This window comes from Anas platyrhynchos, chromosome 21, assembly GCF_047663525.1.
Source record: "Anas platyrhynchos isolate ZD024472 breed Pekin duck chromosome 21, IASCAAS_PekinDuck_T2T, whole genome shotgun sequence".
Lineage (NCBI taxonomy): Eukaryota > Metazoa > Chordata > Aves > Anseriformes > Anatidae > Anas > Anas platyrhynchos.
Window position 1 is genome coordinate 5,513,055 of NC_092607.1, and position 27,758 is coordinate 5,540,812.

At 54.2% G+C, this 27,758-nt stretch overlaps 2 protein-coding genes across 4 annotated transcripts; one reads left to right on the forward strand and one right to left on the reverse strand.

Annotated features, from left to right (window-relative positions):
- On the reverse strand, nucleotides 1-20,339 carry ZNF341 (zinc finger protein 341). Of its 3 annotated transcripts, none has more exons than XM_027472953.3 (15): nucleotides 20,227-20,339; nucleotides 16,486-16,596; nucleotides 14,994-15,181; nucleotides 14,010-14,162; nucleotides 13,128-13,361; nucleotides 12,182-12,377; nucleotides 10,910-10,994; nucleotides 10,140-10,330; nucleotides 8,920-9,113; nucleotides 6,692-6,900; nucleotides 5,373-5,469; nucleotides 3,716-3,848; nucleotides 3,163-3,274; nucleotides 2,315-2,385; nucleotides 1-1,099 (listed from the first exon to the last, which is right to left on the reverse strand). In XM_027472953.3, the coding sequence occupies exons 1-15, from the start codon at nucleotides 20,255-20,257 to the stop codon at nucleotides 585-587; spliced, it is 2,520 nt and encodes an 839-aa protein (XP_027328754.3). In that variant the 5' UTR covers nucleotides 20,258-20,339; the 3' UTR covers nucleotides 1-584. The 3 variants fall into 3 exon arrangements, with proteins under 3 accessions (XP_027328754.3, XP_005019106.5, XP_038022036.2); XM_005019049.6 differs by lacking the exon at nucleotides 20,227-20,339 and adding an exon at nucleotides 16,717-16,770; XM_038166108.2 differs by lacking the exons at nucleotides 14,994-15,181; nucleotides 16,486-16,596; nucleotides 20,227-20,339 and having other exon boundaries at nucleotides 13,128-13,356; nucleotides 14,010-14,146.
- PXMP4 (peroxisomal membrane protein 4) lies at nucleotides 20,334-27,382 on the forward strand. Its single transcript, XM_027472954.3, has 4 exons — nucleotides 20,334-20,522; nucleotides 20,706-20,768; nucleotides 21,129-21,327; nucleotides 22,311-27,382. Exons 1-4 carry the CDS (start codon nucleotides 20,383-20,385, stop codon nucleotides 22,572-22,574), a joined length of 666 nt encoding a protein of 221 aa, XP_027328755.1. The 5' UTR covers nucleotides 20,334-20,382; the 3' UTR covers nucleotides 22,575-27,382.
- The last annotated feature ends 376 nt before the right edge of the window (nucleotides 27,383-27,758 follow it).

Here is a 27,758-nt window from a genome sequence, read left to right on the forward strand (position 1 = left end):
CCAGCTCCATGGTGTTTATAACACGTAGTACAGACACGGTGATCTTTCTGCTGATAACAGACAGGGAAAAGAAAGATACCAGACAAGTCTGTCAGGGTATTTCTAAACAGTGTTCCCGAAGGATCTCAGGATGAACTTGCTTCCACTAGGAAGGATCATTTGTTTGCTCTTGGAAAGGCCACCCAAATACTGGGCAATATAGCTTTCAGGCCAGAAAAACCACAGATGGGACAGGCTGTGATTTGCAAAGCCACCTGATTTCAGCAGCTCTGTTGGTTGCACGTTTGTTTGCTCTTTCTTCTCACCCTGATTCAGGGATCTTAGTCTTTCCTGCCCTAGGCTGACCAGTGATGCAGAGGGACAAGAAGAGACAGAGCCATTCCCTTCAGTGCCTTGTGCCATCAGTAGCTTCCAAGCAGTCCTTTGCCCAAGGACGGGAAGAACAAGTGGAGATGAAAGCCCTTCTCTCCCATATCCATCTACCTCCCCACAAGAGCCTTGGTCTTTTTCACTGAGCCAAATTTCTGCACCACATCTGACGACCCCAGCAGCAGCCCTGAGCCACACGGTGGCTCTTTACACAGTCACTCCGTCGTCTGGATGTACACGGGGACAGCCAGCATGGTGCAGGGGCCGTCCGAGGCAGCCTGCAGCTCTGCCAAGGACAAATTGGACGTGATGCTGCTGGGCTGCCCAGGAACAACGAGGTCTGAGTCAGCAGCTCCTGACCCACCCACCACAATGGACAGGACTGCGTCCGACTCCTGAAAGGGTTCTTTGTTCGGGCTGTCGTCCTGGGGGCTTTCCCCAGCGGCACCGTCCTTCAGCTCCGCCAGAGCCAGCTGGTTGGGCATGGACAGGCCCACCTTGCGCCCCCGTGCCACCCGTTTCTTCTGGGGCTTCCTGAGCTGCAGGTCTTTGTCCTTGGGTGAGCCCAGGCGGCACTTGTGGTCCTTCATGTACTTGTGGCGCGTGAAGCCCTTGCTGCAGGTGGGGCAGCGGTATTTGTAGTTGCCGGTGTGCGAGCGCTGGTGCTCCATCATGTGGGCTCGTCGGCTGAAGGACTTGTTACAGTACTGGCACTTGTGGATCTTCATCCCTGCACACAGCACAGGAGGAGAGAGAGCTCAGTTAGAGACCCTGCTTCACAGCACAGACCTTCAGGAAAACCTGCACCAGAGGGAGAGCACGACAGCTTCGCCTCCTCTTCCAAGCAGATGTTCCCCGATAAAAGCTTGACACAGCCACCTCCTTCTCTCGAGAAGCCCCATTCTTTTCAGTTTAATAATTAAAACAACCAAAACCCCCCCAGTTTAAGGAGATGTTGTGTCACGCAAATCTGCAGCCCCTAAAGGATGCGCTGCTACACCTTGAATGGCCGTGGTTAGAAATAGCTACAAAATTCATTCCTGCCTCAAAGGAGAGGTTTAAAATATCACTACAAAAACAAAACCAAAATAAAAATAATAATAAAAAAAAAACACAGTCAGGTGACTGTGATGAAAATGCAGAACAGCTGCATCCTGACCTTTTTTCCCCGGGTGTATTTGGTGAGGAAAAAAAAAAAAACAACAACACTTTTTGTTCCCTCCCAAATGTAGTCTGAAACACATCATCCACTGCACTGCCAGCGCAGTCCCATCTGATCACACCTTGTAGGGCTTTGGATGTGCCAGGTACAAGAAAAGAAGTTCAGTTTTACTCTAACAGACAAAAATCAAAAAGTTCCCTAGGGCACAGGAATGATTTGTCTTTACTAGAAGTGGAAGCATTTTTTTGGACCACAGAAAGAAGGCAGTCAAATCCCAAGGCATCTCTTTTTGAATGTGAGATATTATCAGTGAGGAGTGGGCAGGGCACTCTGGATATTCATTTGATAGCAAACACACTTCAAGCCTCCCCAGCAGGCCCTGCTTACAGACTTGCATTGCTTTAGGAAACAGCCTAGAGCTTAGACACGGTTGTAAAATGCAAGCTCATTTAAACAGGCCTGCAGCAACAGAGATTAAAAAAAAAAAGTCTAAAGCTGATAAGATATTTTAAGAAGTTGGGTTTATATCTGGGGAACACTACCATATGCAGGGGAAAATTCTTCCATACAAAACTGCACAGTAGTTAGCCAAGCAAAGGGACACTGCAGGGAAAGCACCCAGCACATCTGGCACTTCTGGGGATATACAGCTGAAGTGCTTCCACAATTTTCCTTCTCGTTTCTCTGGCTTGCTCCTGTACCACACTCCCACACAGCCACAGGGGATCACAGCCACTTCGCTCCCAACCGCCAGTAGCATAGGCAGGGGCCAGCTGCACTCACCTGAATGGGACAGTATGTGAGCCTTCAGCTTGTCTGGCCTGTTGAACTCTTTATTGCAGCCCATGTGGCTTCTGTAAGAACAAAAAATGTTGGTTAGGAGCATGAATCAGCTGAGGATTGATGTATAAACAGAGCCCGGACCAGAGAGAGATCCACAGCCCTTCTCTATAGCAGCACCCAGATAGTGCCCTGCGTGCAGTCACAGTCAGTGTCCCAGTGTTTCTGCCCTTCTGGGGGGGAAGGAGAGATAATCAGGCTGCTACAGGGACACGGGGCTTCTGCTAGGCTACGCATCGCCTTTGCCTCGCCACAAATTCTCCTAAAAGCAGCAGGTTCAGGGTCCCAGTTGGAGGCAGAAAAATGCTGGAAGGAGGTGGTTGGAAGCAGTGAGAAGTCAGTCTTGGCTGCCTCAGAAGGCCCATGAACGTGCCGCAGATTTGGGGATGGACCTCCTACACCTAGATTTCTTCAGCTTGTACATCAGCTCCTCTGCTTCTAAGTGCAGTTGGGGAGATGCTGTCAGTCAGGCAATCCTGTGCTTGGTACCCAAATAACTCTCTCCTCCCCAGAGCTCTGCAGGTGCAATCCCCCAAGCCTCCCACATACATAGCCATTATTTTACAGGTCTTGAGGAATTGAGATGAATTGATGTGGTCCCACAGAAAGTCAGTGGCAACTGAGGCTGCTGGGTTCCCAGTGCAACAGCGTGCAGCACTCCTGCCTCCCCAAGAAGCAGAAGATGGGAAGATGCTACATGTACCCTAGGATACCTACAAGGGATGTTTTTTCCTTTCCAAACCCCACAACGAGCCATTAAGACATGCTGCCATGCTGGAGACGCTACGTACGAGAAGGGACATTTATATTTCTTGAAAGGCTCGTGGATCAGCATATGCCTCTTGAGTTTGTCTTTCCGATTGAAAGCTGCATCACACACCGAGCACTTAAAGGGCTTTTCACCTGAATTAAAGAGAGAGAGAGAAAGAGAGAGATGAGTCGGGGAAGGTGCAGTCACTCAGGGCTCTTTTAGTCACGTGCAGGATTCACGCTGGCAGCAGTGCCACTCTGCTTCTCTGGAAGCTGTCCCAAGTTTCCCTACCCCACCCTATGGGTAACCAGATGGATACTGTCCCCACTGCGGGCTGCTCCTGATCTCCAGGGCAGCTTCCCTAGCTTTTGCAACCCTGGACATCGGGGAAGCCAGTTCTGTGTCCTGCTTCCAGCTGCTGGGTACAAGACTGAATCAAAGCCATACACCTCCTAAAAGCCACGTTACTGGAGACGACTGAGACAGTCAGCTCTGTTACTCTGGTTATCAGGACAACAGCCAGAGCACCACGGAGCTCAGCGAGGACCACGACACGGAGACACCCAGCACTGCAGCACCGGCAGAGCCCGTACCCGAGTGGATGTGGGCGTGCAGCTTGAGGTAGTGCTCGCGGCGAAAGAACTTCTTGCAGATCTGGCACTTGAACTTGCTGCCCGCACCGTGCGTGGGGATGTGGCGGCGCAGGTACCTCTCGCAGGGAAACACCTGTCAGCACACAGAAACGAGGCTAAGAGCCAGCAGCACAGAAGGGACATCGCTGAGTTGAACGGGCAGAAGAGTTTTAGCCTGTACAAAAAGCACAAGCAGCTCACAGTGACCGCTCTCTTGGAAAGGAAGCGCTGAGGAAACCTTTAGTTTTGTATAAGGAAAATACAGACAGAGCTTTAAAAACAAACAACAAAACCATTTATCCTTAGGAAACACATGAGCTGAAACATTGCTACTAAATTTTCGAACACCACAGTGCTGAGGACCAGCTCCCCAGATGGATGCTAAGGCCAGCAGGGACCCGCTGCACCCGGACCCCCAGCAGTTCCTACCTCCACAGGGATGATTTCAGTCTGTGCTTCCTCACTATCCATTACCAAAAGCTCCCACTCGTGGTCTTTACAAAACCAGTACGAATGGTTCCTTTGGCTGACGGGGCTACTGGAAATACCCAAGCTAAGTGAATTCCTGATGAGGATGCTGTGAGCACGTATCTAGGGGGAGCACAGGATTTCTGGTACCCAGGACTTTCATCTCCAGAAAAGAGCACTATTATTAAGAACACAAACAGAAGTGAAAAATACTGCTGCAGACAGTGGGCTTCCAAACCCCCCTGCTGCATGCTGAAAGTCCCATCCTGGTGCAGAAGGGCATCTCCCTCCTGGTGGGGGGAAGTGAAGAGATGACAGGTAAAGACGGGTTCCTAATGGCAGGAGCGTGTTTCTCCTCCCTGAGTTACCTCAGTGCAGAGAGGACAGCCCTTTGAGACTGCTCCTGCCCCTATCACAGGGTTTTCATTTCCGTTGCTAAGAACAGAGGAGCAAGGGTCCAAATTTTAGTCTGGATTTCAAAAAGGAATTCATTGGAATTCAAACCCCACAAAATTCTGTCCCTCAAACCCTTTTCAGGGCAATGCTGAAGAGAGTATTTCCAGCCCAAACCCATCCATGCGCTGCTCCAGTCCCAGTCACATCACTCAAAAAGGTTTCCCTTTGCCAAGGACACAGAACATTCATCCAAAAGACAGGAACAAGGGGAAACCCAGAGACTTCTGTTGCAACAGGAGATGAGGTCAGAAACACAGGTGTCCAAGCTCCCCCAGAACCTAAGGATTTCTGCTCACAACCCTTCCAGGCACAGGTAGCCAGCCATGGGGGGTCAAAGGCACTGCCACCAGCCTAAGACTTCCCAAAACCAGCCTCACCACTGCTGCATCTGCTTTTAAGAAACAAGAGAGTGCAGTTCTGCGCTGTCATGGGAATAAGGAAGCTCTCCTTCCAAATTCTCTTTGTTTGGTCAGCAAATTGGACCTGGGAGAAAAGCCAGCACTACAAGCATGAACGTACTCTGCGTGAGGCCAGGGATGGCTGCAGTCACCTCTGCCTCTCTGCAAAGCACCTCATGAGCCCACCAGGCCACAGCGAGGTGGGAAGGGAGAGGAGAGTAAGTAGAGGGGTCTTGTGCCCCGCACAGCCCCGGCTACATGCCCAGGACCAGCTCAGGCAGCGGCTCCCCACCCACCTTCTGGCAGTGAGGGCAGGGGAAGTTGTGCGTTGCTGTCTGCAGATGATGCTCCAGGGCTTCTGGCGTGGAGTACTTATTTACACACTTCACACACCTGAACGTGGAGAGAAAGGACAGAGCCTGTGAACACGGCTACCGGCAGCAAACCCCCCCACGGCAGGCAGACCCACACAGCTCCTTCACCCACTGCCTTCCAGGCTGACTTCTGGCAGGGTCAGCTTGGCACAGGTGATACCACCACTGCCCAACTGCCCCAACACCTCAGCAACCCGCGTGGCCAGATCACACACACACACACAGCATCCTGCACCGGGGGAGAAACTGGAACACTGGGCAGACAAGCCTTGACATTTCCAGTGCTCATCCATGCAAACTCCCGTGGGAGCACCCACAGAGGAACATACACGTTCCGTGGGGACAGCTTCCACGGCTTCTCCTCGGCTCTCTCCACCTAACTCACCTGTTTTCACAAACCCTGGTGGTATTTCTGAGACCTCTGCCAGAGCTGGCTGGTAATAGGCAATGTGTATGTGCATCACCGACGAGGAACACGCACACAGGCACCCTTCTCACCACGTATCTGCAGTGAAGCCTCTTTTGCTTAGAGCAGACTAAAACCTCCTCGAACAGAAGGAAGGCTCTGACCCCACAGATCCCTGGTAGCAAGCTGTAGGATGAAGCTCCACAGCACAAGGCTGACTAGAAATTATGGTCTAAGAAGTAGCAGGCATTAACTTACTAGGCTCTGAGGTGACTTGCAGTATCCTCTGGGCTTCCTTCTCTTCCTGATGTCCCTACAGGCATTTCAACAGCTCCAGAGAGCTGTTCACAGAACTCCCTCACCCCTTCCCCCTACACTAGTAGAAGGGCTTTTTTCCAGGTAAGATAGAGCCCTTCACAGCATAAGAACAGGAGAAGTAACTCATTTCACCTGGGCACAGCTTCTACAGCCCACAATCCCTTTGCAGTTTAGAGAATCAGCCTGGGCAGGGGCTTCCCGGGGTCACTGTCCCGTTGGGGCAGACTCAGCTGTGCTCCCCTCCCTCCTGACTGGGTGCTAAGAGGGCTTTCAGTGGTGGGCTCTTCCCACATAGCTGCACCCAGCCCGTTCCTGTTGTTCTGAAAGGCCCTCTGCATTCACCACACGTGGCTCCCACAGCCCGGTGGGACCCCAGCTACTGCCTGCGTGCCCCAGAGAACCGTGGCTGCTGAGCAGGCAGCCCCCTCGTCCCCCTGGCGTCCCCACCACTCTCAGGCAGCCATGCTCTGCACACACTCACTCCTACAAGCCTTGTGAGCACCGATTGCTACTGTACTTGTACACGGCCACGTCCTTCTTGGGGCTGTGCTGGGGCAGCAGGTTGTGGGAGTACTGGTGGATGCCCAGCTCATACAGGGAGAGGAAGTCCTTGCTGCAGAGGTGGCAGCGGTAACTCAGCTCCTCCTGGTGGCTCTTGATGTGGTCGAGGAAAGACTCCAGCTTCTGGAAGGTCTGAGCGCAGCTCTTCACCACACACTTGTACACCTGGGTGAAGAAGGGAGAGCAGGGGCAGTGGCACAGCGTGGGAACAAACAGGGCAAATCCTCTGCCAGCAGACAGAGCAGCCTTCCTAGCTTGGAAATCATTGCAACTGGGCACTTTACAGAACACAACTGCTGCCCCTTAGTGCCCTGTGCTGGGGAGCAGCTGAGCTGATTTTATGGACAAAACAGCACCAGGGCTCCCAGAGCACCCCGCCACGCTCACACACTGGCTACAGGGCTCGGTCAGGGCAGAGCGATGAAACCCAGCTCTCAACTGCAGCAGGAGCACAATGTGACAGTAAAAAAAAAAAAATCCTCTTCCCATGAGCAAGAACGGTGCAGAAGAGCTCAGCACCAAAATGTGGTTGACAGCTTTAGGTGAAGGCAGCAGCAGAACCTGCTGGGAGCTGAACAGAAACCAGACCTGCACTCCTGCAGCACAGCACCCATCGGGCTGACACACAAGGACCTGGCAAGATCTTGGAAAAGATCCTCCTGGGAGCAATGTCAAGGCACATGCACACAAGGAGATGATCTGAGACAGCCAGCACGGCTTCACCAAGGGCAAATCGTGCCTGACCAACTGGTGGCTTTCTACAGTGGAGTGACTGCATCAGCTGACAGAGGGAAACCAACCAATGTCATCTACCTGGCCTGAGCACAGAGTGGGAGAAGAACTCACTGAGAGCAGCCCTGCAGAGGAGGACTTGGGGGTTCTGGTGGACAAAAAGCTCAACATGAGCCAGCAGTGCGTGCCTGCAGCCCAGAAGGGCAACTGCACCCTGGGCTGCATCAGCAGAGGGGTGGGCAGCAGGGGAGGAGGGGATCGTGCCCCTCTGCTCTGCCCTCCTGAGGCCCCACCTGGAGCCCTGCGTCCAGCTCTGGGCCCCCAGCACCAGGAGGATGTGGGGCTGCTGGAGCGGGGCCAGAGGAGGCCACGAAGATGCCCAGAGGGCTGGAGCACCTCTCCTGGGCAGGAAGGCTGAGAGAGCTGGGGCTGGTCAGCCTGGAGAGGAGAAGGCTCCGGGGGGACCTCAGTGCAGCTTGTCAGTACTTGAAGGAGGCTTCTAAAAAGATGGGGAGCAACTCTTTGACAGGAGGAGGGGGAATGGTTTTAAACTAAAAGGGGAGATTTAGGTCAGAGGTTAGGAGGAAATCCTTCCCTCAGAGGGTGGTGAGGCCCTGGCACAGGCTGCCCAGAGAGGCTGTGGGTGCCCCATCCCTGGGGGTGATCCAAGCCGGGTTGGACGAGGCCCTGGGCAACCTGGTGCAGTGGGTGGTGTCCCTGCCCATGGCAGGGGATTAGAACCAGGGGATTTTTAAGGTCCCTTCCAACCCAAACCATTCTATGATTCACCTGGCTCAGGGAAGGACCCCACGAGGCACAGCCAGCCCCACACACCCAGCCTCCTTCCCTGACACTCACAGCCATTCAGAGGACACCCAGGTTGCACAGAGCCCAAAGCAGGGCTCGCTCCCTTCCCATTTCTACCTCTGGGGTGGGACCAGGCCCAGGAGCAGATGTAGCTCCAGGAAGCGAACCCCTCCGGCCCTTGCCTCTTTCCACATCGTGAGAGCTGGGCCAAACCTACCCAACTGCCACACGATACTTGTTCTGCCTGCACAGACTGCCTGGGCACTTCCCTGAGAAAACAAGCAAGAAAGCAAGGCAGGAGAAAGGGGTGTCGGTGTGAGCGCCTGGAAACACCGGAGTGGTGAGACCACAACACTCCAGCAGTGACCAGCCTACAGCCTGAGAGCTGCTACCTACGCTGCAAACTTTGGCCTCTGTCTCTTTTCTTTTCCCTCTAGCCACCCAAACCTGCTTGACTGTTTTTTCCCCAGTGGCTCAGCAGGGCGGGGGAGCTTTTCAAAGCCACCCAGAGCTCACAGCTGAAACCCAGACCTGCAGGGAGCTGAGCTGCACAGCAAGCACTTACTGAGCAAGCAGCACGCTCAGGACAGAGCCTGAGATCCTGTCTTAATCCCACCAGCACCACAAGGTACTCCTGGTTCCTACCTGCTCGTTCTTGTGTTGCGTCATGTGTGATTTGAGCTGGAAATAGGTGTTGAATTTGCTGGGGCAGAACTGGCACTGGTAAGAGCTGTCGATCAAGACAACCTGCTTGGCTTCCAGTTTGCCTGCCTCGCTCTCCTCCATGGGGCTCATGTCTTGGGGCGGTTGTGCGGGGTTCCTCGAGGGCTGAGTCAAACCTGGAGAAAAGGGAGAGAGAAAGTCACAGGCTGCCACATGACAGCGCTGAAAGCTGTTCTGCAAGCTCTGCACTGCTGAGACACCCAGGCCTGGCTCTGGATCCATGGATCCAGGCTCCTCTTTCCTTTCTTTAGATCAAATCTCACTCTCTAACGACCGAGTTCTTTAGATCTAGAAAAAAAGAACCTTTAGATTCTTTAGTTTAGGCAGATCTTTAGATCAGAATCTCACTAACGGCCTAGTTCTAAGCTTGCCTACAGATGACCAAGGGCTCTGACCACTCCGTCTTCTTCTCCTTGACCAATTCTCTTCACCACAGCACTTCCAGGGACGTAATTGTTGTTCCCTGTCAGCAGGACGGACCCCATCCAGGGAACCAGTGCCAGGCTCACTCCCACCTCCAGTGGTCACCTCCAGCCAGCAGCAGCCCCGATGGCTGCAGAGAGCAGCTCCCAGGGACCTTACCCAAGGTGTGACATTGCCACAGTGCTGTTCCCTCCCCTCCTGCCTAGGGCTGGGGCTACCAGCAGAAAGGGCATGCAGACACCATCAAGCAGCTTTTCTCTGCTTCTAGAATGTTCGGTTGGCTGTTGGGGACAGACACAGCCCAGGCCTGATGTGCACATCCCCAGAGCACCAGGTGTGCTAAATCACCGGCTTCTCCAGCCACTGAACCAGGGCAGCCCAGGGTGGCTCCTGCAATACCAGTGCTGCAGCTGCCAGGGAGTGAAAAGGGGAAGGAAGGTTCTCCCTGCTCCTGGCATGTCCTGACACACAGTTTGGAGCCCCTCTCTTCACCAGCAACTGAACTGACAGCAGCTGGAGGCACCCAAGGACGCAGCTGCCAGCTAGAGTGGAGCAAATGTGACTTGGGCAGCATTTCCCTGGTGAGTGCTGTTAAATCCCACAGCAGGACTACAAACAGCCCACACGGCTCCTTCCCTGTATAGGACCAAGCGACACAGGGATGCGTGGAGACCTCACGTCACTGCTCTGCCCCTAACTCACGTTCCCAGGCAGCAAACCTGTGTTCTCCTCATCCTCCGTCTGGTTGGGGTTCAGGGCCATGACCTGCACCGTGATGGAGTTGCGGGAGATGGTGCAGCCCAGCCCCGGAGGCCAGACTTTGTGGGTTTGCATGTGTTTCTTCACGTTGGACTTCTGGGCAAAGGCTCGGCCACACACGATGCACTGGAAGGGCTTCTCCCCTGTGTGACTGAAGGCAGAAGGCACCATATCAGCAGCTGGCAGAGAGAGGAGGCAGCCCCCGGGCAGGGACCGTGGTGGGGCAGGCAGCCTGTCCTGAGCTCAGCAGTCTCCACTGGAGAAAATGCTGAAGAGTTCAACTGCCTCCTGCCAGAGCTCTGGCCCTTGTAAGAGCTCCCCATGTAGACGCTGGGCTTGGTTTATGGTTTGCTAATAGCAGCCCTCCTGCAAGCAGGAAGCAGCTTGCGATGGAGAAGGAAAGGGCAGAGAGAAGCAGTGGAGATGACACTGCTCCAGCAGTCAGGTAACAACAGCTGTGGCTTTCAAGGTCTCATCAGTGAGGAAAGCAGGCTCCAGTCTCAGCCCATAATCAGCAAGATCATGTCTACAATGCAGCCTTCAGCCCAGCTCCTGAACTGTGAGGGAGAGCCTGGAGGTAGGGGGATGAAGGATGACCTCCCAGTGCAGCATGGACTCTGGGAGACACGACAAATGCAAGGTCTGCTGGGCTGTGCAGAGTCCCTCAGCGTTCCTGTGCCCGGGATCCACCCCAGGCACTCTGCTGTGCCCGGCCTAGCATCACCCTTACCTTCTGATGTGCTGCTGCAGGTCAAAGTTTTTGGTAAAGGCCTTGTCGCAGTAAGTGCATTTCAGCTTGGGGGACTTTGGTTTCCCTGAAAGAGCAAGAGTGTGCAGAGGAATGAGACGGTGTGGCATAACCTTGCCTCCCCCTGCACTGCAGGGCCCTCACCCCAAGACATGACTGTGCAGGACCAATAATAAAGGGCTCATGGAAGGATAAGATCTGCCTGGCCAGACCAGGGAGAGGTTACGGGACAAGCGTGTCTTTAACGTAGCCTGAGCTAACTCTATAAGCACTGAGGAGAACAGAAGTGGGGGACAGGGAATCCCTTCTGGGCATTAACCACTCCAGGGACCCTTCGAGCTACGCTACAGAGTAAAGGCACGTTGGGTGTTAGGAAAAGACACAAGATCAGTGAGAGGAAGGGCCCCGGTTCTGTCTCTCTCCTATGAACTCACCAAGGTCAGCCATCAGCCAGAGCACATGCATATTTCTCCCCTCCAGAAGATCAGTCAGCCACATCTTCTGTCTACTACGATGGGGTATAAACCAATGGAAAACAGCAGAGCCGTGGGCTGCTCTAGGAAACTCTGCACTGAGAGCTGCAGCCTGCACGGTCGTTCACAGCTCTGCAAACAACGTTAAAGCCTGGTGTTGGTGTAACTCTACGGGCACAGCCTTCCTGGAGCAGCCTTCCTTCACCTCGTGCTTGGGACCTCCCTCGTCACTGGGCTACACTCACGGCCACCGCACCAGGAAAGGGCAGGCTCTGACCAGTAACGGGCAGCGGAGGATCTGGGGCTCCTCTGTGCTGGGACTGGGCATGCCCCTGTCCTTCCTCACCTGGGAGCGTGTTGTGTTCACAGTGATACACCCGAAGGGAGGGGATCTACTGAGCTCTTTGTAAGATGCCCTTCAGGATCGGTCTCATCGAGCCCACACACCCTGTGGCTGGGCATTATTGCTTTGGAGAACAAGGACCAAGCTTTAACACCCTATTTTGCAGAATCTCCCCGTTTTCAAGCGTGATCCAATCGGCGCGGAGCCCCGCAGGTTTAGCACAAGCACAGGGACAGCCCCTTCACGTGCGCTCAGAGGTGACGAAGAAGCACATCCACATTTTCACCTGCTCCTGCCAGCCTGGGGCAGGGCTTGGTGTCCTCCCAGGGAGCTGCAGGCACAGCCGGTGCCACCCCACTGCACCCAGAGAGCCCGTGGCACAGGACAGGCGCGGCATCCTGCAGCCTGGCACAGGGCAGCTGCCATGAGGACTCTTACCTTCCTGCAGCCCACTCTCGTTTTTGGATCGCCTACTTTTGACAGCGGAGGTGGAATCAAAACCAACCACACTGCCTCCTCCTGAGCCGCTCAGAGGCGCGGGAGCACCGGTGCTTTTGGACTTGAACCCCTGCTTCCCAGGGCTGTACACAGGGGGAGAGGGGTACACGGGGCTCTCCACACACTGGCTTGGTACCTGCAAGAGTTCAGTTCTCAGAGAAAAGAGGCTTGCTACGCAGCACAGCACTGTGACTAGCACAGCTCCTGCCACCCGCCATCTCCAGCAGCAGCTGCCCCACCAAGCTGGGAGTCTGGCTGAGTTTTCTCCCCCCACCAAACAACCACATTTCTGGTTCAGCAATCCAACGGTGTCTCTCTAAAACAACGCGCACAGTGCAAAACTCTTGCTGAACACCACAAAGTAGCCGGGAGTGATTACAGCAAGAACAGAACAGCAAAGAAACTCTGAAGGAGTCCTCCGGTACCCAGCTATGCCTAGTGCCTGCAAGAGTTTCTCATCCCTTCAGAGCAGGGGACCAGGACCACCACCGCTGAGCCTGGGGGCTCACAGCACCCTGAGGGGGCCTGCAGAGGGGAAGGAGGAGCACAAGAAAACACCAGGTGGCAAAGCAGAGCTGCTTGCATCAGTGCTGCTCCTAGAAACGGACGTTTGGAGTAAAAAAGTCCAGGGTGATTTGGGTTCGGGGCGTTTCTGTTTCCCACCCCGATAAATGCAGTGCCAGCTATCCAACACCCCCGCCCGTTTCTGAGCACTCATCTCGCTGACACCTTTCTGATCGGCACCTCTTCCCAGAGGAAATAAGCACGGGCAGATAACCGGCCATACCCTCCCCACCTCTAACTGAGTGTTTCGAGCCCAGGCGACCCCTGAGCAGCGCTGCAGCCTGACTGACCCAGGAGGACGGAGCCCCGGGCTCAGCCTTACCTCCATGGGCGGGTAGGGCTGCATGCCCAGCGCCTGGATCTCCACCGAGCTGTTTGCTGCCAGAGGAGCAGGAGCACTGTACACTTCGACCACGCCGCCGGCGCTGGGCTGACCCGGAGCCCCCAGGCTTGGCGGGGGAGGCGGCGGGGGCTGAGGAGGAGGCGGCGGAGGGGGAGGTGGTGGCGGAGGGGGCTGCGAGAGGTACCCAGCCCCAGCGTGCATACTCAGGCTGCTCTGAAACCAGAACAGGGAAAGACAGACAGACAGGACATTGAAAACACAGCCCAAGGGTAGCAGCAGGAAGCTGGAGGGGCTGTTCCCGCACACGCGCTCCCAGCCCTGACACAAAAGGGCACCTCCAGGAGCAGTGGGGGTGTCTCGACACAACACAGCGCGGTCCAGCCATCAGGTTGGATCAGACCACGCTGCTTTGGCCTGTCAGCAGGCACTGCCTCCTCCAGAACTCAAGCATCCAAGCCCCACTGCTTCTTTTTTTGCTTCGTTTCTAAAGCTTTTAATCCTCATGATTACAAAAGACCTTTTCAGAGCAAGGGGAGTGTGGCCAGCCTGGGCAGCCCTGCGGAGAGCCCAGCACAACCATCCCAGGAGGGAGATGCGTGAGGCAAACTGACAAGGACCCTGAAAGCCAACCACAGTCAGTGCAACAGAAAGCCAGGGACACAAAGACTTGTGCATCCAGCAACAGGGATGCCAGCAGAGAGCAGGCCCTGCAGTTACCCTGTCACCAACCCCATGCTCCTACCCGGGGCTGGCTGTCCCACTGCAGGAAGGTGCCCGGGACCCCACCTGGAAGCAGATCACCAGGCTCTGATCACCCAGCTGGGTTTTCCTGCTGCCCAACCACAGCCCCGAGCCCCTCACCTGCACCGGGGGCTGCACGGCGGGCATGGGCTGGTCCAAGGACGTGAACGCGGACATGGCCGACATCAGCACCTCGTCGCTAACCAGGATGTTCCCCTGCACCAGGGTCTGAATCAAAGGCGATGGGGGAACGGTGATGTACGTAGAAATTTGCTGGAAGAAAAAGAAACAGAACGATGCACTGCTGGCCAGCAACGGGACAGAATAATAAACGCAGAAAAATGATGGCACTACTTTCTGCTGTGCCTCTGAGTCTCTGCTATCCGCTGACCAGAGGCTGTGAAAAGCCACAGTAATGATCTATGGGTCCCTAATAGCTCCTAGCTGTAACAATAAGGCAGCTCCAGGAATGTTCTTCATTCAGAAAAGGAGGTATAAAAGATGACAGTGGCTTGAGAAGGTGCCCACTGGCTACAGCTAAAATCTGTGGTTATTAAAGAAGATCTGCGGGACAAACCGGTCACAGACAAGCTCAGGCTTTCACTGGACACCTCCCCCCAGCGAGGAAAGGTGGAGAACAGAGGGAGGCTGCTCCAGCTCCAGATGGCGAAGTTGTTTGCAGGAGACTGAGAGAGGGATGCAGGGAGGAGGCTGCACAGACGCTGCCCTCCTCTTCTGCCCATGAGCCAGTGAGACCTTCTCCCCCCTGAGCACTGCGCAGCGAGCACCCAAGCATGCTGCAGACCTGCCAGGTGGTGACGCTGGGGCTCCTGAGCAGAACCAAAGCCTGGCTGTAACACAGACACGCTGGGAAACCCTTCCCGGCCAGAAAAAAGGGCTATCAGCCAGAAAAAGGGCTATCAGACGCTGGGTGCTGAAGGCCACCTCACTGCAGAGGACCAGGCAGATTTAACCATGAGGTGCCAACAGCACCGCGACTGACAGAGGTCAATCGTGAGGCGTTGTTGGATCTAAAAGCCTCACATAGGGTACCCCGACTCCCAAAATCCGGGTGGCAGAGCCTGCTGGCCTGCAGCACGGTACCTGTCGGCTGGCGCTCGGAGCCTGCTGCACCGCTGTGATGGGGGGGCTGTACACGCTGCTGCTGGCCAGAGAGACTGTTGAGAGGGAAGGGGCGCTTCCCTGGCACTGCTCTCTCTTGTGGGTCATGAAGGCAGGCAAGGAATTGAACTGCTTCTTGCACTTCCCACACAGGAAGACATCTTCGTCATCTGCAAGTAAGAGAAACAGCTCCCTGCTGCCGGCCGCGCTCAGCATGCCCCAGAGCTGCACCCGACAACCACAGCAAGTAAAGGCGAGGCAGACGCCTGCTGTGTCTTGGCACCTCGCGGACATCATCGTCAGGAGACATCAGGTGCAACCATCGTTCTTCCCCGATGCCAAGCTCTCCCCACAGCCAGCTGATGTGGACGAGCCGGCCTTGGCTGCGCTCCCACACACAAACCCTGCTGTCACCCTCTGACAAGCTGAATCCCATCACCTGTCCTCTCATCCCAAAGACGTGATCAAGGAACCCAGCCTTGCTCCCCCAGCAACTTCTGCTGTTAAAATAGCTTCTCCCGAAGCATTTGCATTAGCCTGGCTGAGGCAGATTTTATTGCTCAGGTTGCACAAAGGATGAGAAATGCAGCAAGGCACACAGGGGAGGGCGGCTTCTGTCTGGGACCCACCCCCAACAAGACCTCTGGTCTTTGGTGCCTCTACTTGGTGTTAGAGGCAGGAGGAGACCACAGCCCAGTTATCATTAGCCTAGATGAAACTTGTAGCACGAGCAAATCACATAAGCTCACACCACTTTTCACTTGAGCCAGTCAGACTCAAACCTCTTGGAAAAAATAATATTCTGTGGCTCACAAGGTGGACCTCCTGTTTGGGGACACGGCCGTAACTTCTGCAGGAGCACAGCGCAGACTGGGCACTGCAAGAGGCTCTTTCTCCCATGGGATCCCTCAGGAACTCACTATCTAATCTGATCTGATCAGCAGTCACACAAGGGGAAAAAGGGGAAAAAGGGGAAAAAGGGGAAAAAGAAAAAACACACTCACGGGGAAAGGCGCAACGTATGAATCTACTGAACTGGCTGGTGCCAAACTGCCAGCCTGCAGCACACGGGGAGCCCAGGGATAAAGCACCCCCCGTCCTAGTCGAGCACTGGGAGTTTGTGAGTGGATGTGTGACTGCACTGATACATCCCCAGGGGATAAGGAATGGCTCATTAAATAAAAAAAATACGAACACGCAGTCATGGCAGAGAGTGGCTGCTCCCTTCTTCCGTGCCTTTAACGGAACCATGTAGCCCAGCCTAACGCCTGACCTGCCCCAAAGCATTTCTGCTTGCCCAGGTGCTTGCTCTGCTCCTTCCTCCTGCTCTGCCAGGCCCCACTGAGGGGTCACAACGCTTCCAGCAGCGCCCTACACAAGCAGGGTGCCTGGTCTGATAGTCACAGAGCACACCATGGGAGGAGACCCCCAGCCCACCACCCCTCGCCCGTCTCTCCCCCACTTCGGGACTCACCCATGGGCGGGATGGCGGTGGAGGAGCTGACGCTCTGAGCAGACGGGTCTGTTACTGCTCCCTGACCATCCAGCAAGGACTGCACGGCCAGCACCGTCTGGTTATCCATTCCTGGAAGGAGACAAAGCACGGGGGGTGAATCAGGCGTGGTGTGAACGCAGAGCACCTGGGGACCGGGAGCTTGCTCATGACGAGTCGTGCAGGGAGGTGTTCCCACAGAGCCCCTCTCACCTTCTCACCACCCTGCTCCATGGGCAGTCACGCTACAGCAACGCTCCCACCTGTCCTTTGGTACAAGGAAAGGGAAGGGAAGAAGGGCAAGAAAGCTGAGAGAGAGCTTCATTTCAGGCACGGGTTGCAGTGAGGAAGGATGCTTGCAGACAGCAGGTATGAAAAGAGCTCAGAGGCGGATATTTGGGATGTCACGGGCCATGCAGCCCATGTAGGGGCTCTCTGGGAACACGGTGGGACACAGCAGAAGCAAGCCACCAAGCTCGCTAACGATGAAATGCCTGGGGTGCAGCCACCTGGATTCAGCCCGCACCTGAGCTCCTGTGCGGTGCAGGAGAAACACCTCCCTGTGCTCAGGGTCAGCGCTCCTGGATCCCATCAGACACAGGGCTATGAGCTACAGGAGGATTCAGAGACAGCATTAAAAAGAACAGATCAAGCACGGGCTCCTTGGAGAGATGCTCTGAGCAGACCTGGCTCAGCCACTTACAGGCAGGCAGGACCACAGCTCCCGCTGCCCCCAGCGCGGAGCCTCCGCGGGTGCCTCTCCCTCAGAGCTGCCGGTGGCTCTGTCACTTCCAGCTCCCCCGGGACTCCCTGAGCGCACGCACACCCAGGCAGATTTGTTGTCAGGATGAGCTCACTTGCTTTGGCACCAATATTTGTCACCACAGCTAACATGTTGTAAAACACTCTAGATGAACACCGGAGTGGGGCCGGCTCGCCTCGGGACACAGCCGGCCAGCAGCACGTGGCCGGCGCATCACAGCCCGTGCACCCCTTCTCTCTTTAGAAATCACAGGGGAAGAATCAGAGAACAATCTGATCATGAAAAAAATAGCTAAAAGGGGTGATTTTTAATGCACCACTCCTCTCTACCAATTCCCTTACCACAAGAAACCCGTGAATACAATAAATGGCACGCCAAGGCCACACGTGGAGATTAAGGGGCAAAGCGGGAGGGGAGAGTTCATTGATTGCTTTTTACTTTTCATCAAGATCTTTGCAGATCTGGAGAAAAAAAAAAAGAAACCTGTAAAGCTCTGAGTAACTCTGACCTCAGGATTACACGCTGCAGTGAACAGCAAGTGTGTCCGTGTGCTCATTTTCAAACCGTGCCGGTGAGCGTGGTACCCAACGAGAGGTCCCCTGGCCAACAGCACCAGGAAGGGAAATAAAACACCCAACGGAGTCCCAAATAATGGCACGGCGCAGCAGAAGCATCAGCCTCATTTCACCATTACGGTTTCCTCTTGCTATTTTAGCATTGCTCCTGGACAGCAAGGATGTCACCTCCCCAGTGGGAAGCACATGCAGGACCCGCAGCATTTTAAGGACACTCTAAAAACTCGTTTCTCCTGCACCTCAGGCACGAAGCGATTAACAGCGGGACTCCACGAGTGCCTTCTCCATCCATCATCTTTCACCAAGGAGAGGTCACAAACACCTCCTTGGCAGGACAGCACCATTATGCCGGGGAGCAGAGGCACGAGCAGATGATGCCGCCTTACACCCTCCTGTAAAATTACCCCCACACCGACGGGAGCCCTTGGACATCGCTGACGGAGGCACAGCGCAGCTGCAGGGCCCGTTCTGCACCCCTTGCTGGCACGGAGAGCCATGTCCCTCCCGCAGGCCAGCTCCGCCAGCACCACGCCGCTGGATCCTGGCAGGCTGGCGTTAAAACCCACCTCCTGCTCTGCACAGCATCTCCTGGGCAACTGCAAAGGCGGCACTGCGGGCTGTGCTTGGCACATCCAAACCAGAGGGAAGCGGAGCGCGTCTGCGGGGGAAGCAAGCTAACGGGACACAGCACAAAAACGGGGATCAAACGCTCAGTGTCAGTGCATAAAGATAAGAGTGGAAATGGTGAACTACTCTCATCTGGCTTGCACCAAGACCACCACGCTCACTATGCCCAGCACTTCGCGCCTGGGTTTCTTTCTGGCTCTTCAGAGCGAAAAATCCGCGTGATGGCCTCGGTCCGGCTTGCAGGAAGGGGATTAAGGAGAAACCCAAACCTACAGACAGGCAGCGCTGGGGCAGCACCGCATGCGACCAGGACAACCCGAACAATTGCTCCTCGTCCGTCTCTCTTTTGCACAGACACGCAGGGAGTCCCCCCCGTTTCTCGAGTTAAACGCAGGCTGACACCCGTAACACGGGGCAGAAACCCTACATCCCAGGTTCAGGAACCAAGCAGGCTCCGGGCCGGACCGATGCCATCCCCGGGCTCCGTGAGGCAGCTGCGGAGCAGATCTGCACCGAGCACAGCCAGCAGCCGCCTGCGGGATGTCCTTTGGAGCCGTGAGACCTTTAAAAATCCACTTCTGCCTTCCCAGCAGCAGCAAGCCTTCCCTACAACCTGCCCAAAACACGAGGATCTGAGGGCTGCCAGGCTAAAAACCCAAGGCTGTGGGTTTGACGGGATCCAGGAGGACTGACACGAGCGCACAGATGCCGAGTCACCGACCTGGAGTCTGACAGCGCACAACAGACACCGAGAGCTCCAGTCACTGTGGGCTTGGAAAACAAAACAAAAACCACTCCACTGAGATGTTTTGCCCTCCTGAATTTGGCGATGAAACCCGGCCAGCAGAGAGGGACCGGGGCACACGCGGTGCTGTCACACACCCCAGGAGACCCAACGGGGCGAAGCATTGCTCCTTGCTCGTCTCCCCGCTGCTGCGATCGCAGGTGCTGCTCCTAAAGCGGGGCGGTGGTGCTGCTGCAAGGCCTGCCAGCCAGCGGGGTCCCCTCACGTATGGGAAAATCCACTCCGGGGATCCACGCTTTGGGACAGAGCTCGCCTCTAAACGGGCTGACCCCAGGCACAACCCCACACAGCCAGGCGCTGGCCGTGCCACGGAGCCCCCACACGCCCCACAGGGCCACGCACAAACACCCAGGGGTGAGAAGCAGCCCAGGGGCAGGCGGGGGGCACGGCTCAAGCCCTGCTGTGGGGTACAGGGGACACCCCAAAGCTGGGTCGGTGGCCGTGCCCGAGCGTTGCCTGGCACAGGGACAGGGAGCGAGGGGCACCCCGGGGGCTGGGAATGGGGTGACGGGGTGACGGGGTGACGGGGTGACGGGGTGCCCCCATGTGTGGGGGGCTGTGAGGTGATGGGGAGCCCCTAAAGGCAAGGTCACGGGGATGGGAAACGTCCCACGGGTGGGTGCAGCAGTGTGCAGGGATGGGGGTGACAGGGTGACAGGGGTGCCACAGCACCACCCCAGGGGGGCGATGGGGCCCTAAGGCTGAGGGACACGGGGACAGGGACCCCCAGGGACCCCCAGGGATCCCAGGCAGAGCCGGGTGGGGGCAGCAGGAGCGTGGAGGGGGGGACCCGGTGCAGCGGGGGGGACACGGGGCCGGCAGGAGGAGGGGGTCCCCGGGCGGGGAGGGCAGCGGGGAGCCGCGGGGGGGGTGGATGCGGGTTTGGGGCGGGCAGAACCGAGCCGGGGCTGGGCTGGGGGCGGCGGTGGGGGCGCAGCGGGGCCGCCCGTTACCTTCCAGCGCCTCGAAGATCGCCTGCGCCATCTTGGAGCCGGGGCGGGCACGGAGCGAGGGGAGGGGAGCGGGGAGGGGGCGGCCCCCACCCGCCCGCCCGCCGCCAGGGGGCGGCCCCGTCCCGCAGCCTGAGGGGCCGGGGAGCGGCGGGCGCCATGGCGGGCGGGGGGGCAGCGCCGGGCCCCGCGCCCCGCGTCCCGCTGCGGGCCCTGCTCCGCGCCCTCAACGCCCTCCTCAGGCAGCGCCGCCACCGCGCCGCGCTCGCCGCCATCAAGGGCTTCCGAAATGGAGCCGTGTGAGTGGGACGGGGACATGGGGACGCGATGGGGACGCGATGGGGACGGGGGGGGGGCGGCCGGTGGGGGCACCGCGCTCCCTGGGGGGGCGTCTGCTGGGTGCCGGGGGGGCTGGTCCGGCTCCTGGGGTGCTCCCCTGGCGGTGTCCCCCCAAACCTCACCGTATCTCTTCGTTTTCACAGCTACGGGGCAAAAATCCGCGCCCCCCACGCCCTGGTGATGACTTTCCTGTTCAGGAGCGGCAGGTACCGGCCCGCATCACTCCGGCCCTGTTCCCCTAAGGCCCGGGTTTAAGAGCAGGAGGATCCGTGAGCCCACTGCTGTAATAACCAGCAGGATAACGTGTATGGAGATACACAAGTGTATGCAGTGTGCAGGGCAGCCACTTGTCTGGGGGTTGGGCCTTGGCAGAATTCGGCAAAAGCACAGTGTGAGCAGAGCGTTGATGGACCCCCGATGGGTGCCCCACACCCCGGGGTGCCCCCCTCACAGAGCAGGAGGTGTCCGTGGGGTACCAGAGCTGAGGGTGGAGGTGGGTAAGGTCCGGGCTGGTTTTTGGTGGTGCTGCCTGTTCGCTCTCCTAATTGTCTGTTTCTTTTGTCCAGTTTAAGAGAGAAACTGAAGTCGATCGCTCAGGCTACGTACACCCATTCCCGGAACTTGGCGTATTTTGTGTTCACCTACAAGGGGCTGATGGCGTTGCAGTCCTGGCTACAGGGGAAAAAAATCCCATTTCATTCTTTCTTGGCAGCCTGCATTGGGGGTTGGTTAGTGTTTGGTGAGAACAATCCTGTCAACAGCCAGGTAAATGTCTTTGGTGGACGTTGGGTTGACAAAAAGACCAGCGGGTGGGTGGTTGTGTGCCGGGAACTGGCCGGAGTAGCGCGGCATCGTGCTGGTGGTTCTTGCTGTGCAGCAGGACCCGTTCACAGTATTGCTCTTTGCACAAGTTCTCTTTTTGACTGCTCCGCGCTCAAGCAGTAGGAGAGGTGGCTGTGTGCCTCCGGGACAGAGAGTGCAGTTTGAGAGCTAACAGCTCTGCTTGGCCTCCAGAGTTGCATCTAGGACAGCAGGTTCGCAGCCCAAAGCCACCTGGTTCCCCCACACGTTCTCTGAGCTGTGGTAACCGCCTGCCTCTGAGCTCCTGGCCTGCCTGCTTGTAGAGTTAAACCCACGAGCTTGAGCTTTGTCATTTGTAGAGAACGATTGATTACAGAGCTACGCTTAACTGAACTGCTTAAACTGACAAAAGGTGCTCAGGGGGAGTCTGATCCAGAGCTGGTTGTTACTGACTTCAGTTTGGGTCGGAAAAACACAGACACAGATTAATCAGAAGTGTTCTACTTGTGCAATCCCCTGCAAGACAGCACCTTCGGTCTGGTTTTAGGATGTGTCCACGCTACTGAGCCTGTCTGTATCTGCTTGGCAGGGTGACAGGGCTGCTCTGTGGCTATTGGCAGCAGCATCTGGGGTAGTGTTAACTTAGCAAAGATGAAGGTTGTGCAACTGAGCTGCAACTGTGCAAAGATCTGTTGCATCAGGTGTGATTTACTGCTTACTAAATGAGAGCACCTGCAGGGAAGCAAGGCTTTGAGGTCATAAGGAAGACACAAACATCTCCAATTTAAGATTTTTTGATATGTGAACCTACAGTCCGTTTGCCGTTAACGTTGGGTAAACTGTTCCTGCCCCTCTTGCACAGCTTATCCCTTCTAAATCACTTCCTCTGACCAGGTTTACTGGCTAGGTTCTCTTCCTGATGTTCTCTGGGTTTTATTTTTATGCAGATCGTTATGTACCTGCTGTCTCGTATCCTGTTTGGCTTGTCTCGGCTGGCGGTGGAGAAGGGCTATGTCCCGCAGCCCAAGCAGGATCCCTTTCCACTCGTTGCTGCTCTGGTGTGGGGAACAGTTCTCTGGCTCTTTGAGTACCACCGACAGACGCTGCAGCCCTCCCTGCAGGCCTCCATGACCTATCTGTATGACGACAGTAACGTATGGCATGACATTTCGGACTTCCTCATTTACAACAAAAAGCCTGCAAGCGAGTAGTTGGTTCCTTGGAAAACACCTGTGAACATGACGGTACCTAAGGGAAAAGGTTGTTCTGTCGCTCTCGACTGGTTATTATTATTTTTTTTTTAATTAACTTCTGTCAAGGAGAGTTGCCTCTTGTGTCCTGACCAAAATGTTCTGATCAGTCTTCTACTAGCTCTGTTTAGAGCGAGTTAATACCCCGCAGAAACTTGTTGCAATGCCTCAGGGAGAGTAAAATGCCTTGGGAACCTTCAGTTAAAATCAGTCTTCTTTTAAAGATGCCTTATTTTTCCTGTGAATGTTTTTTTTTTTGATTGGTTGGGTTTTTGTTTCCTTTTAAGAAAGGAAATATGCTCGTAAAATGGCAGCTTGACAGTAATTGGGGAATAGGTCTAATCATGGAAAAAATGCTCTAGGAGTTGTCTGGGTGCTCACGAGATGGAAGCATTTTTCTGCGCTGCTGTGCTCCCTGTCGTGGGAAGATGGGAGTGGGAGCCCTGCTCGGTTCTGGAAGCTGAGACATAATTTCTTGATTTCTAAAATATTGCAAGGAAGGTTGTGTGCTCCCTAAGAGAGTTCCTCTGCAATCTTTCTTCTCTCAGGGAGGCAATAAGATGTTTGAGAATAAAACTTCTGAGATTCTCTCTCATGAGTCTGGTAAATCAGGCTTGGAAGGAATATTTTTTTTCTCAGTTTCTTTCATCCACTTGGGCTGCATCTGTCTTTCTACCCAGTGCACTAACTTAATACCCTGTAATTATTTAAAACTTATTTGTAAAGCTTTTTGAAAGCTGCTTAAATTAAATACCAGAAACAGTTACGCAATTTAAACTCCTTTGAAAACCGGCTGAGGCACATTGCGTGCCCTCGGCTGTCACGCTGGGTACTTTATACGTAGCAGTGAGATGCACTTTCGCTTTGGTGGAAGCCCATGGGTCCAGAGTCCACCCCCTGCACCAGTGGGACGACCTCACTGTCATCAAGCTTGAATGTACGTGTAGCTGCTGCAGTCCTGTCACTGGGCCAGGCTGAGGTCACGCAGGAGTATTCAGGTGGCTCTTCCTTTGAATGCACTGCTGAGCCCCACAAACAGCACGTGCCAGGCCTTCACTGAGGGTTGACTGGCCAGCTGAGAAATGCTCCATTTCATCAAAACAAAAACTTTTCAAGTTGATGAAATCAAACTGTTAACAGCATTAAGCACTGCTAGGTCTGTGTGACACTAATCCATTCGTTCACTTAATGACGGTGTGTAAAACCAGTACGTCAGGAATTATTTCAGTGTGATATCACAAGAGTTAATAAGCTCCCTGTGCTGTTCCCTTTTGTCTCAGTCAATATTATTTGTTTCTTGCTCTTTTACCTTCTCTTGTCTAAAAGAAGTTAGCCGTCTGTGTACACATCCACTTTTCCACCCTGACCTTGTTGTTTCATAATCCCACTGATGGTGCTCTTCATCATTTTTTGCAGTCTCCTCTTTACAATCCAAGCTCTAGCAATTTGTTGTATTTAATGCTGTGACTGGAATAGGAAGTCCAAGTTCAGGTACCTTCTGTGTAGGAAAAAGTTCTTGATATCTTAAAGATGTTTTTCCTTCATCTCGTAAACTTTTTTATTACTACTGTGCATCTTCTGAGTGCTGCTTTGCTTTTTATTTTTCCACGCTCTCTATCACCAAGATGGAGAGTTGAATGTTCCCCTCCCCACAGCCTGTCTGTTGCTGTGAGGTTCAGGATCGAATCACATCCAGAGAGGCTCAGCTTGAGTAGAAATCAAGTCTTCTTTTCAGTCTTGACCTACGTCTGACACTGAGGGGAGCTACGTGTGCTGTGAAGTCTCAGTGCAGAGATGGAAGCATCCTTGTGCTCATCCCATGCAGATCTGTGACTACTCTTCTTTGTGCCCAGAAAACAAGGTATTACCTTACCATCACCTGTGGTCCCTTTACCTGCTGTCATGGTCCGTCTGGAATGTTGGGGTTGGAACACGGAACAGAATTTTGTCAATTTTTCTGGGCCTGGAGAAGTTAGGAACTGTTTTTGCACTTCCTTCTAGTTCAATATTTTCTTTTGTCTTGGTGATCTCAAAGATTCAAGTAGAGGGAGAAAAAAACATGAAGCTGTAGCTGAGTTGTGATTTCTGTGTAAGTATCATGTCTGTGTTTGCTCCGCTGGTGGGTGCCTGAGGCAGGGTGTCCTGACAGGGGCGTGCTGCACCTGACCTTTGTGGCAGAAACCTCAATGTGGTTCTGAACGAGCGTGTTAATATTGAGCTAATGTTGCTGAACAACCTTTGGTGGGATTTGAGAAAACCCTTCCAGAATCTCAGAGCAATGGCTTGAGAATTTCTTCCTAAAACTGTTAGACTGACAAACCCCAGGCCACATGCAGTTACTGCAGCACACGCTGCGGCCTGGCTCACACGTGAGCTGTGTCTATTTGAAGTTTTTAACGTTTTGAACAAATTGCCAATGTTCTTTCAGGAGAAGGGCTTACAGTTCTCTTCCACGTGAGCTGATGTGCTTCTGCTAGTCGTTGTGAAGTCAGAGGGAAATGTCCTTTTTGTGCTGCCACACGCAGTACCTCTGTCCTCTCTAGGTGGCAGAATCAAGCCAACAGCAGGGCTCCAGCAGCAACTTGGCAACTGGCCGCCGGTCGTCCTTGGTTCAAACTGCCCTTTTTCTCTCGGGAATCTACCGCCAACCTCACTTTCAAAGTAAATCGTGCCTGAGACTCCAACCATCTGTACTGGTGACCCAGGAACCAGCTGCTGTCCCTGGAAGCGAAGTGCAGCTCGTCCCAGGAGCAGGTTCTGTGCAGCCGCCGTTCGCTGCGCTTTGGGGGACGGTTTGTGCTCCTGCTGTGTGCGGGCAGGGCGCTAAGCTGCAAGTCACTGCTTTCCCCGGGGAGGTAATTGGGACGGTTCCTTAACGGCATTAGTGCACGTTGCCTCTTCTGCCACCAGATAGCTGGGGCCGGACCCCTTATGCTGCCGATGTGCCGGAACAATGCGGGCGTGTAGTAAGGAAGCGAACTAGAAGTAATTTGTCTGAGTCAGACTTTTGGATACATAAGTGACACTCCCTGCCCTCCCCCAGCGCATTGTGTAAGGAATTGAGTCCCCTGTTTGTGTTCCTTTTTATTAGCATTAAAACCAAAAGGAATAAAGAGACAGTTGGGAAGCCACCTGCGAATCGGCCGAATGCTGAAGGAATCACAAAGGAGAGCCGTTTTTTCTCCCCGACCCTGATCAGTTTTGAATTTTAAGATGAACATGCTTTTGTTTGTCTACGTCGACCTTATTTCCTCTTCTTATTTCTTCTCAGCCACCTGACTCTGAGATGCTGAGCGCCTCGAAAGAGGAGCAGGGCATCTCCATGTTTAGCTCGGTTTGTCAAAAATCGGGATTTCTGGATAAAACTGGTGTGTTCGTTTTAAATTGATGCTCCTCCTTCAGATTTTAAGCCTCTTTTACAGAGGGAACTTTAAAGGTTAATGAATTGAACTGATCAAAAGTTTTCACCAAGCCTTGACTCTGTATCCTGAGCTATTAATCATTTATTTTATGAGTGAACAAAGCGAGCTGAGGGTTATTTACAGCCGCCGCATGCTGCCCTGGCATACCTGCTGTGCTTCACTTCTCTTTGGAAAATTGCTCTTACATTAGTGTGCTTTTTCAGGATTGCTGAAGGAAACATGTCCGGGACAATTACATTATTTAACAAGGGTGAAAGCTGAATGGGTGCGTGATATTTGGTTTAGCTGAGGTACTGCATCTGATCTGTGCAGTTCAGGAGAGGGTCATTCTGAAAGAAAAACTGCAGAAGATATTTGGTGTCGGTGCTGCAAGACTTCCTTGCCCTGGTGGAGAAGTTTAAGCTCTGCTTTAAACCGAGCTGGGTGTGGGGTGGCAATGATGGGATGGCCTCAGGCTCCTGAAGCAGACCAAAAGCAGGTGTTCAGAACATCCCCCCTGCACCCTGAGCTCTGCAGCCAGCTGGGAGCCTTCGTGGATGGCTGGTGCTAGTGAAGGAACAAGTAACCACTGCGGGTATCCTCTCGAAGGAGAAACTGGTATGACTCAAGCTCATTTTCACTGCCTCAGCACAAACACGACCTTTGGAAAATACCCTGAGCCGCGCACTGTTTCCTATTTGTCAGGTTGTGTTTGTCTGCCTGGATCCTGCTAACCTGAGCAGGCTGTGCTCGCCTTTCTGGTGCTGGTTTTGAAATCCACCTGATAAGGAGTAGAAAAAACGAGGCGTAATGCTGCCCAGTGCCATGTCTGGCTGCCACTGTTAGTGTTGTAGGGGTGCTAATCTTGAATTCTCAACCTGTGTGTTCACACCAGATTGTTGGAGGAGGTAACTTTTTTTCCTTTACTTAGAATTTGCTTCTCTCTCATTTCTTTATGAAACTAGTGATGAGGAGGGGAGAAACAAATTAAATGCTCTGTAATGCAAATATTGTTACCTCTGGTTTTGGCCTCGCTGTATTTTACATTGATAATTGCCATGTAGTCCAGGTCCTGATTGTCGGATGGCGTAGGATAACACTAAGTCCATAACCTCAGGTAACTTGTGATGATGCCAATCAGAATGCTTGTGGCAACTCCCCAGTGGGTTTAAGCAGTGTGGAGGAAGGGGCAGTGGGGCTGGAGTAGCTCTGTCTGCTGTGAATCAGCTTCCTGTGCAGCCGGTGCAGCAGTCAGCCTGCTGTAAGATTTCTGCTCACCTCCTTTGCAGATTATTTCTGTATAGTTGGGTTTTGAAGATCATGTTGTGCTTTCTATAATAATAATAATAAACTAATTTTTTGACTTTTTTTTACTGTCATCATTTAAAGTATATTTAAAGTAATGCTTAATTACTGCGTGCTACTAGTCCTGCCTGCAGAGAAGAAATGCACAGAGGGTTTTTTGAATGAGCCGTGCCCTCATGTTACCTGCTCCCAAAAGCCAGCGCTGGATTTACCAAGCCACCAGCCTGACCTGCTGCAGCCCCTGGGAAGGATCCCATCCCCAGAGACAAACTGGGGTGGCTGTCGTCTTCCTGAAGCACGAACTTCCCCCTGTACTGGCTGCTTGGACCTCTCAGGTGTTGCTGTATCTTCAGACCAAGTGAGTCAAACTGAGGCTGGGCTGCACGATTCGTGACGTGTGCCGACTGGACGTGCTCGGTGTGAGCAGGAATGAACAGGA

Bases quoted from the DNA above. Each gene is read 5' to 3' on its own strand.
- ZNF341 (XM_027472953.3), bottom strand. From the start codon at position 20,257: ATGGCGCAGGCGATCTTCGAGGCGCTGGAAG. The intron at 12,378-13,127 runs GTAAGGCTGAGC...GAACTCTTGCAG, and splicing joins AGCCCTACCCGCCCATGGAG to GTACCAAGCCAGTGTGTGGA. The intron at 10,995-12,181 runs GTAAGAGTCCTC...TTGCTCTTTCAG, and splicing joins CGAGAGTGGGCTGCAGGAAG to GGAAACCAAAGTCCCCCAAG.
- PXMP4 (XM_027472954.3), top strand. From the start codon at position 20,383: ATGGCGGGCGGGGGGGCAGCGCCGGGCCCCGCGCCCCGCGTCCCGCTG. The intron at 20,769-21,128 runs GTACCGGCCCGC...TCTTTTGTCCAG, and splicing joins TTCCTGTTCAGGAGCGGCAG to TTTAAGAGAGAAACTGAAGT. The intron at 21,328-22,310 runs GTAAATGTCTTT...ATTTTTATGCAG, and splicing joins ACAATCCTGTCAACAGCCAG to ATCGTTATGTACCTGCTGTC.